Raw genomic sequence first — 14,905 nt, 5'->3', positions numbered from 1 at the left:
GCTTATATACCAGAGGCTGTGTGGGACCAACTTGGGAGTGGGGGTTCTCACAGCAGAGCTCCCAGAGTCAAGGATTTGAGTGACCTAGCAGATCACCAGTCCAGATAACACCAGGGGAACGTCACAAAGTGACATTGGTTAATTTACTGGTAACACAGCTTAGTCATCAGTCTACTCAAAGCAGCTGTTCCTAGACTGTGGACTGCACAAAGGGCTTGCTGCTGCCCTGGAGAAAAGGACTGGCTCTCCTCCTTTTTTACAGCTGCTGCTATGTATGTCGAGTTTTTCCCATTAGAAAGAAGAGCCTGGAGAGGGGACCCAGGGGAACAGCTAGAAACAAGGAGGAAGAGCTAACCTACATGTCCCTAATAGTAGTCCTTGCTCCTAGGAAGAGGAACTGTAATTCTTCTTCAGGGGCTGAATCCATAACCTGCCAATCTCCACTTGGAAAGGAATTTTCAGAGGAGATGGGGGATGAGACAACCTGATGCCTGGACCATACGTCCAGGGGAGCAATGAACCAATCAGCATGGAGATACACGTAATGGGAGAGGAAGCCCAGACTATGGGACAGCATGATCAAGGAGAGGACAACAAACTGATCAAGCAGCAGAGAAGTACATGCCAGAAAGCAAGTAGAGAAGGGAGACAGAACTGATGGGAGTGGGATATGACAAGATTTCATTCTTCAAAATAGGGCAAGTTAAAGGACAGCTACAACACAAATACTTCCCTGATACCCTGTTTCTCCATGTAAACAATTGCCAAAAAGAGATGTGTGTTCATAAAAAGACTTGAATGGGAGGGGTGGTGGGTCACCAAGACCCATCTATTAAGATTTAGATGTAGATAGTGAGAAACACAGAACAGATTAAGTTGTAATAGGATTCACCTAGACCCTACCAGCCTAGGGATAAAAATCTTAAACCTGTTTGTTAACTTGGTTGTACAGCATGGCAGTCAGAAGCTCACCCAGCATGCTATTTTTAATAAAGCCCCGCATAAGCAACAATAGTTCAGCTTGAAGTGGCACTTGCATTCTAGATCACACCAGACAGGTAGTCCCTCTTTGTCTGGGAACATTGATGCTTGTGTTGAGCACAGAGAATTTGTTTATGATCTTGATAAAGGACGTATGGAAAATGATCAAGACATTTCGAGATGCTTAGATTGCATTTGGACAACTGACAAAACTTACAGCAGTATTTCCCAACATGAGGGTGCACACCACTGAAGGGGCAAGAAGGACTAATGGGCAGGGGCCCACATATAGCTTTCATTTGAAAGAGAGAAATGAAGTCTCTGCAACAGCAGTGAAGACAATTTTCAAAAGATGTGAGCCAAATGCAACCTATGCAGCAATGTCCGGGAGTTTGCAGAGTACCTGAAAGAAGAGCTTTGAGGTATGAAATACCCAATTCATTTCAATGGGTCTAGCATAGATGCTAATGACAATAGTTTAAGCATCATTCTGTCAGCCGTTCTACCGCCCTGGCCTTACAAGTGCATTGCTAACAAGGAACACAAGAGCAGTTTTCACTCAGGCCCAGTACGTACGGATTGCCTGAGAGCACTTCTGGTGAGCAGTACTCAATTGTCCCACAGAAGGTGTAGAACAGCTTGCCAGGTTCCAAGTAAGCAACTGAGCCAAAATCCACCAGTTTGATTGTGAAATCTTCAGCAATGATGATGTTCTCATCCTTGATGTCTCTATGGAGGATATTTCTGCAGTGGAGATATCCCACTGCTGACACTAGCTGAAGCACAAAGATTGAGGTCACAATACAAAGAAGTTTACATGAGGGACACTTATCCAGAACACAACAGAACTCTGATAGGCATATTTTGGGGGTTTGTTTACATCTCATCTATACAAAATGAGGAGCTGCATCCAACCGGAGATGGTGGTCATCATATTGAAGTAATGCTCTCTGGGAAATATATTTGGAAGCAAACTAAGGTTTCACCTTCTCCAAATGTGTACAGGTTAGGGTGCCTTTTAGCCATGTTTGTTCATCCCTTGGGGTTAGGAGCACCAGTGATTAGTCACAATCCAGCAAGTTAATGTTTTTTTTTTAAATCCAAACTTTGACCAAAGAATAATTTAGTCTTCCCACATTTCCTTCCCCATCATTGCAGGCTTATGAGGTCTGAGTATTTGGGAGTGAACTTTTATATAAATAAGATAACTCACTCATAAATACTGAGGCCTGGTCTACATTAGAAAATTCGGTCAGTGTAACTACATAGCTCAGGGGTGTGAAAAATCCACATCCCTGAGCAACACAGTTAAGCCAGCCTAATTCCCCACGTAGACAGCACTAGGTCAACAGAAGAATTCTTCCTTGCAATCCACCTCCCTGAGAGGTGGTAAACTACGCTGACGGGAGAACCCCTCCTGTCTACACTCAAGAGACACAACGGTGCAGCTTCAGCTCTGCAATGTTTCAAGGATAGAAAACTCTCAGTCACTTCGTTCTGCACAATCATTCTGTGATGCCATAATTAAGTATAGCATCACAATTTGCAAACAAACAAATCTGATAAAGTGTTAATTTTGTGACACCTCAGTCCAATCAAGCAGGCTGAGCAGGAAAGTAAACGGGAGTTTCAGTTGACACAAACCTTTGTGTGCCAGCAGTAAATGAAAAGTACATAAAAATACCAGATTCATTAATGAGACTTGGGGAAACCTCACTTAATGTTACCCCACTTGTGGCAGCAGTCTTTTAAAGGTTACTATGAGTGACATTTCAGACCACTAGAAATCAGCCTTCCAAAATGTTCAAGTGGTACTCTCTAAATACCGCACACTATCATAGAAACAGAGCAGTGCATACAGATTAATTGACTAATCTTATCTCAACTTTCCAGTGAAACGGGATTTTTGTATTAGCCAAGTTTCCCCCATCACAACTGTCAAACTGGCACATTCTCAGAAACACACTTTACTTCAAAAGTAGCTCCCACCTGTCTGAATATATAGCTTGCCAAAGGCTCATCCAAGTCAGGCTGATTGTCAATGAATGTGAAAAGATCTAGACCCGATCCATGCTTCTCCATCACGAATTGGAAAAAACGTTCATTTTCAAATACATCCAGCACCTATAAATAACAGGTTTCAGAGTAACAGCCGTGTTAGTCTGTATTCGCAAAAAGAAAAGGAGGACTTGTGGCACCTTAGAGACTAACCAATTTATTAGAGCATAAGCTTTCTTGAGCTACAGCTCACTTCTTCAGATGCATATCGTGGAAACTGCAGCAGGCTTTATATATACACAGAGAATATGAAACAATACCTATTCCCACCCCACTGTCCTGCTGGTAATAGCTTATCTATTAATAGCTAAGCTATTACCAGCAGGACAGTGGGGTGGGAATAGGTATTGTTTCATATTCTCTGTGTATATATAAAGCCTGCTGCAGTTTCCACGATATGCATCTGAAGAAGTGAGCTGTAGCTCACGAAAGCTTATGCTCTAATAAATTGGTTAGTCTCTAAGGTGCCACAAGTCCTCCTTTTCTTTTTCTATAAATAACAGGCACTTCTATAATGCCTTTGATCCTTACAGCATTCTACAAACATTAACCTCCAAGAAGGGCAGTGATAAAAGCATATTATTATCTTTAGGGAATTAAATCTCTCTAAACTTGTCAGCATTAAATTGCCCAACTCGTAACATCATCCAGGGTAAGCGGGGCAAGAATTTAGAAAGGGAGCATCAGTTTCTGGTCTAAAGCTCTCTTATGTCACCAAATCACTGCCACCAGAAATAAAGTCTCCTCTGAACCCTGAAGTATACAAGAAGTTCAGAGGAAGGCCTCCTCAGTCTTGTGATGATCAGCTTGAACCTCCTGAGAAGGGTAAATTTCAACAAAATAAGGTTCTCATGTCTTGTGGAGAATTAGCTAACCTAAACAGCAGGTAAAGGACTCAGGAATTCAGTCCTGAATCCTTTACAAGATAAATCAAGACCTTCTGTTTAATGGTATTAGCTACTGTTCTCTTTAACTGCAGGGACAACCAGATGAAGGCTTTGATGATCGTGACAGATATCTCGGACTAATTAAAAATCTACTCTTAATTGAAAATGGTCTCTTTCATGTCACCAAGCCAGCATATCCTGGAGGGAATTCTGAACACTGACAGGATCAGAGAACCCCTGTATGGTCTGAACATAGACACACAGAATTCAGTAAGGCAATGTTACAATGCCCCTAATTCTCCAAAGACTATTGCAGCAATCTGGCTCACATCTATATCTTTGCCTCTGAGTAAAGACTGCAAGCCATGCCAAATCTTGCCAAGGTCTTCTGACCTGAATAGTCAGAATGCAAGATTTTTTAAGTGAGTCATGTCTAATAAGTCTGTAACAGACTTCAAAGGGTTTATTGTGATGAGAGAGTGGGTTTGGTAAATTTGTAATAATCCTAGAATCAATTTAGTAAAGCTAAGTTAATTATATACAAAAATGTAAACACTATGATCATTACCAAAAAAAAAAAATCAGGAAGGACACAGAGTTCCATATGTGGAAGCCTTTATTCCCCAAATACTGGCTTTTCCTTGTTGGGGGTTGAAATAGTATTTAAAAAGAATCAACTGTTAGTTATCTTGCATTGATAATTTTGAAGAACTAATTTGATCAGATAAATCGATGGGTATATTTTAGGGACAATACTATATATTAAACAAGCAACTTTAGAGCATTTATTGTATTACGTACTTTGCATTAAGAAAATGTCAGTAAGAGTTATTAGCTACTAGACAACAGCCTGATGGAAGATCAGTTTGAAAGATGGGAGGAAGTGAAGAATAATTCAAACTACGACTGTACCTTAAAAGCTATGTGCTTTGAATTAGATTATACCTTAATAATACTGGGGTGCTGCAGCTTCAGCAGGATTGCGATCTCCTGAGTAACTTTCCCCAGCTCAGGATCCTCTACCCAGCAGTCTTCCAGCACCTTCTCCTTCCAAATGAACTTTACTACAACCTACACAAATAACAGAATGCAAGAGGGCCCAGGATGATTAAAAGGAAGATTATTTTCTCTACAAGCTCACTAAAAGGCCATTGCCAGTAGCCCAGAAAGCTGCTGATAGTTATAAAAGCCAGAGCTACACTGGATTGGCAGCACAACTGCACCTGTTGCTATTAACATACACTCCCTATTTTGCTTTCAGCTGGTTCACTGAACTCTGTAAAACTTCTCCCATGGATCAAAACTAGGGCCCCAAGACTTCAGTAAGTCTACTCTAGGCATATTCTTAAATCTTTGAAGGAGCTGAGCCATCATTTGCAGTTTGTCCTCTCTGCTTACTGACAACTTAATTTTACAGCATTGTTAAGATCTGCAATACCACTGCTCTCAGACTTTCAGTGGGCTGAATTAGACACAGAATTGTTACCAGTCACAAAATGAGGCTGGCCACAGAGATTAATATTCTTTTTAAAGAATGTATTACATCAGTGTCAATACCTTTCTAGGTTTTTGTTTGTTTGTCTTTTTAAAAGAGCTAAGAAGTTCAGATTTAATTTTGTGTTTTTGATAGTCTGAGGTAGACATTTCATTACAGAATAACCTTTGCTCTTGCAATAAATGGTCATATTATAAAAGATATGGTGAGGTAGACATCACCATATCTGAGGTAGAAGCGAAACTCAAACAGCTTAATGGGGCTAAATCGGGGGGCCCAGATAATCTTCATCCAAGAATATTAAAAGAATTGGCACAAGAAATTGCAAGCCCATTAGCAAGAATTTTTAATGAATCTGTAAATTCAGGGGTTGTACCATATGATTGGAGAATTGCTAACATAGTTCCTATTTTTAAGAAAGGGAAAAAAAGTGATCCAAGTAATTATAGGCCTGTTAGTTTGACATCTGTAGTATGCAAGGTCTTGGAAAAAATTTTGAAGGAGAAGGTAGTTAAGGACATTGAAGTCAATGGTAAATGGGACAAAATACAACATGGTTTTACAAAAGGTAGATCGTGCCAAACCAACCTGATTTCCTTCTTTGAGAGAGTAACAGATTTTTTAGATAAAGGAAACGCAGTGGATCTAATTTATTTAGATTTTAGTAAGGCGTTTGATACTGTGCCACATGGGGAATTATTAGTTAAATTGGATAAGATGGGCATCAATAGGAAAATTGAAAGGTGGATAGGGAATTGGTTAAAGGGGAGACTACAACGGGTCCTACTGAAAGGTGAACTGTCAAGTTGGAGGGAGGTTACCAGTGGAGTTCCTCAAGGATCAGTTTTGGGACCAATCTTATTTAATCTTTTTATTACTGACCTGGGCACAAAAAGTGGGAGTGTGCTAATAAAGTTTGCAGATGATACAAAGCTGGGAGGTATTGCTAATTTAGAGAAGGACAGGGATACCCTACAGGAGGATCTGGATGACCTTGTAAACTGGAGTAATAGGAATAGGATGAAATTTAATAGTGAGAAGTGTAAGGTCATGCATTTAGGGATTAATAACAAGAATTTTAGTTATAAGCTAGGGACGCATCAACTAGAAGTAACGGAGGAGGAAAAGGACCTTGGAGTATTGGTTGATCATAGGTTGACTATGAGCTGCCAATGTGATATGGCTGTGAAAAAAGCTAATGTCGTCTTGGGATGCATCAGGAGAGGTATTTCCAGTAGGGATAAGGAGGTTTTAGTACCGTTATATAAGGCACTGGTGAGACCTCACCTGGAATACTGTGTGCAGTTCTGGTCTCCCATGTTTAAGAAGGATGAATTCAAACTGGAACAGGTACAGAGAAGGGCTACTAGGATGATCCGAGGAATGGAAAACTTGTCTTATGAAAGGAGACTCAGGGAGCTTGGCTTGTTTAGCCTAACTAAAAGAAGGTTGAGGGGAGATATGATTGCTCTCTATAAATATATCAGAGGGATAAATACCAGAGAGGGAGAGGAATTATTTAAACTCAATACCAATGTGGACACAAGAACAAATGGATATAAACTGGCCACTAGGAAATTTAGATTAGAAATTAGACGAAGGTTTCTAACCATCAGAGGAGTGAAGTTTTGGAATAGCCTTCCGAGGGAAGTAGTGGGGGCAAAAGATCTATCTTGCTTTAAGATTAAACTCAATAAGTTTATGGAGGAGATGGTATGATGGGATAACATGGTTTTGGTAATTAAATATTCATGGTAAATAGGCCCAATGGCCTGTGATGGGTTTTTAGATGGGGTAAGATCCAAGTTACCCGGGAAAGAATTTTCTGTAGTATCTGGCTGATGAATCTTGCCCATATGCTCAGGGTTTAGCTGATCGCCATATTTGGGGTCGGGAAGGAATTTTCCTCCAGGGCAGATTGGAAGGCCCTGGAGGTTTTTCGCCTTCCTCTGTAGCATGGGGCACGGGTCACTTGCTGGAGGATTCTCTGCTCCTTGAGGTCTTCAAACTACAATTTGAGGACTTCAATAGCACAGATATAGGTGTGAGGTCTTTTTTAGGAGTGGTGGGTGAAATTCTGTGGCCTGCATTGTGCAGGAGGTCAGACTAGATGATCATAATGGTCCCTTCTGACCTAAATATCTATGAATCTATGAAAAAAATAACTAGAAGAGTAAATTAAATAAATTTTTCCTCCTTAACCTCCTTATTATCTTTCTTGCATCTGGCAGTCCGGACAAAGCCAAAAGCTCCTTTGCCAATGAGATTGAGAGTGTCATATTTCTCTGCATATTCTCCATCACATGCCTGCAATCTTTCCAGATCTTCAGCTCTTTGGGAATTTTCAAACAATGGCATTGTCCTGATCACCTGCAATAAGGAGGAAGAGACACCAAAAAACTGAAATGAGCCAGTGAGGTTTATAAAATAAAGAGATATAATGAAATAAGATATTTAGAGGAAGACGCTTTTTCACTGTAGTTGTGAAAATGTGTTATTTTAACTCTAATGCCAAAAGCTGTCTGTCCTCGGAATTACCACAACGAACTAGAGTGCTGGTTCATCTAGTTCAGCAGCCTAACTCCAGCAGTCACCAATACCACACACTTCAGTGGAAAGAGAAGAAACAGAAGAAAATGTACCTAGATAATTTTGTAAACTGCTGTGTATGGAGAAAGTTGTCTTCTTCAACTACCATCAAGCATACATAATCATGTTACATTCTGAGCAAAATTTTAGATTATTTTTCATGTTTTAACTTGACCAGTAGGATCAGAGTCACACAAGTTTTTAAACTCAGTCACAACAGTTTGTCTCACTGACCTAAAACTCAGCAGTGAATTCCACAGATATAAACACCGTATCAAGAATATTCATACAAACGGCCATACTGGGTCAGACCAAAAGTCTGTCTAGCACAGTATCCTGTCTTCCGACAGTGGCCAATGCCAGGTGCCCCAGAAGGAAAGAATAGAACAGGTAATCATCAAATGATCCATACCCTGTCGCCCATTCCCTGCTTCTGTCAAACAGAGGCTAAAGATACCATTCTTTCACTGGTTCTAAGTTTAATGCCCTTAAGTTTCATAGACTGTCACCTTGTTCTCCTTGGAGACAGCAAATAGATACTGATGAGTTTTGGGATACATTTCAGAATTCTGAATAGCTCCATCAAGTTCATTCTATTTTCTCCTTTACCACGCGCTCCCCCTGCCCCAAAGGCAGGGAGATTAGAATGTAAGTCCCCCAGTACTCTGAACTATGTCAGGGGAGGGTGTTTATAAGTGACCAGCAGGTTTCCTCTTTCTTAAGAGGAGGCAACTGGAAGTGGATAGAGTATTCCACATGAAGGAATTGTTGTATTTCTAAAAAGAACCAACAAATACTCTATTTTTTTGAAGTGTGAAATGCTGCTTTATATTGACTTATCCATGCCAAACAGTGACAAGGACAGATATCAGCAGTTTAAACTATTTTCAAAATTGAAATTTCATGAGACATTTTGCTGCCTAACTCTCCACTGTCTTGAAGGAAGATTGCAAGAAACAAAAAAAAATAAAGTATCATTGTAAAAATTAAGTAACTCCTCCCCTTTCTCTTCCAAGTAATAATTACTTCTGCAAATACACTGTAGTATTTCTCTTTGCTCTGAGGAGCAGTTATTCATTAAGACATTTTGTTTATCATCATTCAATCAGTTTTTAAATTTAACCCTTACCTTGGTGTGTGTGTTCTTTAACTCTTAAAATAACCTTACCATAAACCTTTGGAAAATGCAGGTAAACATCATCTGTAAGGTCATCATCATCTATTTTAACTGATTAGACATTATTTTCTCTTATAGGAACTGCACTGGGAGGAGCATATCATCAGATTTATTATTAACAGGTCCTCAACGGAATTTTTAGGGTTTTTTTTAGTTTAAGATTGCCACTGTTCTTCTCACACAGACATTACTCTGTGCTTAAGTACTGTGATACCATGCCAAATGCAACACTGGAGTTGCAGATGAAACCTGCCATTTAATTTCCTTTTGTCAATGTAAGTCAGTCCATTAATATTTGTTCAACCTAATATTTCCTTTTAAAAATGAAAATTTCATACAATGGAACCCAGCAAAACACTAAATCAACCTTAAGCCACAACTAGATGAGATGACAGAGGTTCTGTGCATCATGCAAATCCTAGCTTTTGGGGTAGCACTGTTCTAGGCCTTGTGTATATTAGGAAATAGAAGCCAGTGAGATTAAATTGATTTAAAAATTGGTCTAGTTACACTGGTGCAAACCTCTAACAGATACACTTAAAATGGTTTTAGGGAATTTATATTAGATGCACGTAGACCATTTTATGTTATCCTTATATTAATTTAGCTTAATGCAATAAGTTACCAAATCTCAACAAGAGAGATCCTTTAAAGCATTAAGGTGCACCAAGAAAAAATCCAAAATATGAATGAGTAGTTAAAACTACTTTGTCTTCTCTCTCTCATGACAGTTAAATACTTCCTGCGATACACATTACATCAAAAAAATTCTCACTTCAGCTTCACCCAGAGAAGGGTGCAACAAGAACTGAGAAGCATTTTCAAACACTAAGTCAGGGTGGCCAAACTTACTGGCCCTCTGAGCCACATATGACAAACTTCAGAATTTCGAGAGCTGGGGTGCGCCTGCCAGGGCTTGGGGCTTCAGCCTTGTGTGTGTGTGTGTGGGGGGGTGTCTTGGAGCTTTAGCCCTGTGGGAGGTACCTGCTTTGTCACTCCACAAGGAACAAATACCTGGGAGAGCAGGGAGGGGCCGCTGAGGGCAAGGGTAGATGTGCCTGGGGGTTGTGACTCAAGATGTTGGGGGAGCTGAACCTCTAAATTGTGCTTCCCCTCACTCTCAGCAGGCACCGGTCATGTCTGGCAGAAGCCCCTATCCCCACCATCCCACTGGAGGGCAGAAGCCTTGAACTCTCCTCCCAGTCCGGTAAGTGGAAAATGAGGGGGAAACAGGAAGGGGAACTTTGCAGGCCACACTTTAACTGTAAAAGGGTTTGGCAACCCCCACATTACATGATGGCAGAGATACTCACTTCTCCCAGGCTGAATGCGGAGAGATCCTCTATAGACTGGGAAGAACTGGCTAGACTGGAGAGCAGAAGCTGAGTCCTTGCTGCTGCTTCTTTCTGGCTCCGAAGGAGGTCTCTCACCACCCAGACACAGAAGAGAACTGCAGGGTCTTGCAATTCTACACGCTTCACTTCAAAAAGTATACCTTCAGAAACACATATCCCAGAAGAAAGATATTCAGATCCATTTAAACAGTGAACATAGGTAAAGAAAAAAGTTACCAATGCAGAGAAAGCATTGAGGCCAGCTTTATTCCTGGCACTCCTAAATTTAGAAGATTTGGAAGAGCAGTGACTGCACCCTTAGAAGTGGCAGGTTAAAGAAAATGCCTGTCAAAGGGTGAAGCTATGGATGCAGACTTTAGGTGACACATAAATAGGAGCTGTACATCAGAAGCTGTTGGATCAAACTGTAGGAGTGGATGAAAGGTCTTCAAACACACAACTCAACTCAGGTACTATATTAAATGCTAGCAGCTTTTCGATTAAAGGTTATTGTCACATAAAATATCTGGCAAAAAAAAAAAAAACACCCCAAGATTCCTTAATTGTGTTTTGAACACCACCGGAGATTACTAAATCAATGAATTTTAGAAAAATTCACTCTTCATCATTTATGCTACTTACTTTGCATTTCACTCCACTTGGACAATGGAAACAGACTGGCCCACAGATTAACCTTTTTCCTCCTGCAATTCCAAAGCCTCCTTCCTCCTTTATCCCAGAATCATTTGCATTCTTCCAGAAAGGAAAGAAAGTGTGTCTAATCAAGAGCTTCAGAGGGTCAGAAATGGTCATTGGTTTAAACTTACTTAGTTGTGAACCATCTCTGTGATAGCAGTTCCCAGCGTAGCTGCCTTCCAGGATCTTGGAGATAAGCAAAGGAACTGATGGAGATAATGTAGCTTCTGGTTTTACAGGGGTGGATGTTACTTGCATTTTCAAGTTCTGCTGCTTGAACAGCAGAAAGTCTTCTTGGGGATTCGCATCATTGTTCAGAGGGCTTCTGTTCAGGTGATCCCCCATGTTCTCTGCAGCACTTTTAGGAACTGAAGGAGATGTTCTGGAGGAATCCTCTTGAATATTTTCCAAATGCCTGCTGGAATTCAACCACTCCTGGCCACTCTTTGGGGAAGTGCTATTCAACAGGAGCTCTTCCTGTTCAATTGTAGAGGAGTTAGTCTTCTGGGCCAGGAGGCTGCCCATATCTAAGTCACAATCCACCACATCAGGCAAGTGTGTCCTTAGAAGATCTGAAGTAGCATCTGAACAACTGGCTGAAGTCAGCTCTGCGCCAATGTTCAGGTCCAGTTCCTCAAGGCCTTCGCAAATGCAATTTACCTTAGTGCCCGGTACTTGGATTGCTTTGAAATTAATGGCAGCCCCCAAAGCAGAGGCATCACAAGCTAGTAAACTTCCTGAACAAACATCTTGAATATTATTCCTTCCAACAGGAAGGAAAGATGATCCGTCAGTCAGTTTGGAGTCTTCTATTGTCATCTGCTCAAAGCTGGAGTTTCTTGTCCCACTCATCGACTTTGTATTTGCGAACTGCTCTGTAATCACATTGGCTTGCATATCTTGTCTGCGGTAAGATGTTGCCCCAAGCCACGGTTCATCTAGTGTTGGTGTCCCAAATGAGAGACAAGTAGCATCACACAAAGATCTATTCAAATCGCTGGTCTCAGTTTCTTCTAATCGGCAGGGAACAGGCATCTGAGAGTCCATTAGTGAAGTAGCCTTTCCCTGAGGTTCAGTGGAAGATTGACACTTCATGGTTTCATATGGTAACCTAGAGCTCAGTTGCCTATCTAAATTCACAAGGACTTGATGTTCTTCCTGCAGCAGGTCAGATAAGCTACCGGTCACATCAACGTTCACCTGCCGAGTCTCAGATGGTACTGGACCACCACTGTCTCTCACTGCGTCTTCTGTATCCTGACAGAAAACTGATGGTTTTGAATTAGATGGTTTGGGAGAGTCTGCTGCAGAGAGGCTCTGGGGTGAGTTATTAGTTTCTGCAGTTTCCAACACAGTGAAGACTCCATCATGCTGACTCTCAGGCAATGGCTGTTCATCTGTGGCAGGCAGGCCACCAGTAGCAATGCAGTCCACACTATAGGGATTCAAATGTGTCATTCATGTCAGGGCCAGAAAAGAATGAGAGAGAATTCATTGATACACAACTTGCACTTTTTTACAAGATTCAGTAGGAAACTCTTGGTGCAGACTTCCCAGTTCATGGCAAATCCAAAGTCTTAATGCAAAGGAATTGCTAAAGTTAGCATATGGCACAGGCTGCTAAACATTGTACCAATAAGAAAAGGAGTACTTGTGGCACCTTAGAGACTAAAAAATTTATTTGAGCATAAGCTTTCGTGAGCTACAGCTCACTTCATCCAATAGATGGTCTACGAAATAGGATCTACAACAGGAGTGAATTTACCACAATTAAATGGAAACAAGCTACAGCACATGGCAGAATAAGTTAATGAAAGATCCGTATTGGGTTCCCAGATATTTTTATACACAGTTTTATCTATGATAATACAAATGACCTTTAGATTACTGTAAATTTACAAAGGCAGTAACAATTCTAACTCAAGTAAAACATTAAATGAAGGAGAGTGCAGATATAAAGGGTTTTAGAGTCTGTACTTAAACAGTGGATGACAAATACAGTTCTGTTTAATGTAGAATTATCATTCTTGTAGTGAAAAGAAGAGAGAGAAGACTGACCCACAGTATTCTTGCCAGCAAGTTAAAGAAGTATGGGCTGGATGAATGGACGATAAGGTGGATAGAAAGCTGGCTAGATCATTGGGCTCAACGGGTAGTGATCAATGGCTCCATGTCTAATTCACAGCCGGTATCAAGCGGCGTGCCTCAAGGGTCAGTCCTAGGGCAGGTTTTGTTCAATATCTTCATTAATGAACTGGAAGATGGTGTGGATTGCACCCTCAGCAAGTTTGCAGATGACACTAAACTGGGAGGAGTGGGAAATACGCTGGAGGATAGGGATAGAACATAAGAATGGCCATACTGGGTCAGACCAAAAGGTCCATCCAGCCCAGCATCCTGTCTACCAACAGTGGCCAATGCCAGGTGCCCAGGAGGGAGTGAACCTAACAGGTAATGATCAAGTGATCTCTCTCCTGCCATCCATCTCCACCCTCTGACAAACAGAGGCTAGGGACATCTTTCCTTCCCCATCCTGGCTAATAGCCATTAATGGACTTAACTTCCATGAATTTATCCAGTTCTCTTTTAAACCCTGTTATAGTCCTAGCCTTCACAACCTCTTCAGGCAAGGAGTTCCACAGGTTGACTGTGCACTGAGTGAAGAAGAACTTCCTTTTATTTGTTTTAAACTTGCTGCCCATTAATTTCATTTGGTGGCCCCTAGTTCTTATATTATGGGAACAAGTAAATAACTTTTCCTTATTCCCCTTCTCCACACCACCTCATGATTTTATATACCTCTATCATACCCCCCGTAGTCTCCTCTTTTCCAAGCTGAAAAGTCCTAACCTCTTTAATCTCTCCTCATATGGGACCTGTTCCAAACCCCTAATCATTTTAGTTGCCCTTTTCTGAACCTTTTCTAATGCCAGTATATCTTTTTTGAGATGAGGGGACCACATCTGTACGCAGTATTCAAGATGTGGGCGTACCATGGATTTATATAAGGGCAATAAGATATTCTCCATCTTATTCTCTATCCCTTTTTAAATTATTCCTAACATCCCATTTGCTTTTTTGACTGCTGCTGCACACTGCGTGGATGTCTTCAGAGAACTATCCACGATGACTCCAAGATCTTTCTCCTGATTAACTGTAGCTAAATTAGCCCTCTTCATATTGTATGCATATTTGGGGTTATTTTTTCCCAATGTGCATTACTTTACATTTAGCCACATTAAATTTCATTTGCCATTTTGTTGTCCAATCACTTAGTTTTGTGAGATCTTTTTGAAGTTCTTCACAGTCTGCTTTGGTCTTCACTATCTTGAGCAGTTTAGTATCATCTGCAAACTTTACCACCTCACTGTTTACCCCTTTCTCCAGATCATTTATGAATAAATTGAATAGGATTGGTCCTAGGCCTGACCCCTAGTTACCCCTCTCCATTCTGAAAATTTACCTTTATTCCTACCCTTTGTTCCCTGACTTTTAAGCAGTTCTCAGCCCATGAAAGGATCTTCCCTCTTATCCCATGACAACTTAATTTACGTTAAGAGCCTTTGGTGACAGACCTTGTCAAAGGCTTTCTGGAAATCTAAGTACACTATGTCCACTAGATCCCCCTTGTCCATGTTTGTTGACCCCTTCAAAGAACTCTAATAGATTAATAAGACATGGATTTCCC

At 40.9% G+C, this 14,905-nt stretch overlaps 1 protein-coding gene across 15 annotated transcripts in view; it reads right to left on the bottom strand.

Moving 5' to 3' along the window:
- The window catches only part of PASK (PAS domain containing serine/threonine kinase), a 53,703-nt gene that overhangs the window by 20,740 nt on the left and 18,058 nt on the right, over window positions 1-14,905 (bottom strand). For 9 of the 15 annotated variants that reach the window (XM_073360471.1, XM_073360478.1, XM_073360475.1 and 6 more), the window contains 6 exons: window positions 11,349-12,652; window positions 10,501-10,682; window positions 7,624-7,791; window positions 4,872-4,997; window positions 2,971-3,105; window positions 1,558-1,757 (listed from right to left, as the gene is read on the bottom strand). In XM_073360471.1, coding sequence (XP_073216572.1) covers window positions 1,558-1,757; window positions 2,971-3,105; window positions 4,872-4,997; window positions 7,624-7,791; window positions 10,501-10,682; window positions 11,349-12,652 — 2,115 coding nt within the window. The remainder of the gene's footprint in view (window positions 1-1,557; window positions 1,758-2,970; window positions 3,106-4,871; window positions 4,998-7,623; window positions 7,792-10,500; window positions 10,683-11,348; window positions 12,653-14,905) is intronic. The other 6 variants (XR_012160870.1, XR_012160872.1, XR_012160868.1 and 3 more) reach the window with 2 other exon arrangements.

Source organism: Lepidochelys kempii, chromosome 9 (genome assembly GCF_965140265.1).
Source record: "Lepidochelys kempii isolate rLepKem1 chromosome 9, rLepKem1.hap2, whole genome shotgun sequence".
NCBI classification, from domain to species: domain Eukaryota; kingdom Metazoa; phylum Chordata; order Testudines; family Cheloniidae; genus Lepidochelys; species Lepidochelys kempii.
This window is presented reverse-complemented; position numbering and strand designations above follow the sequence as displayed.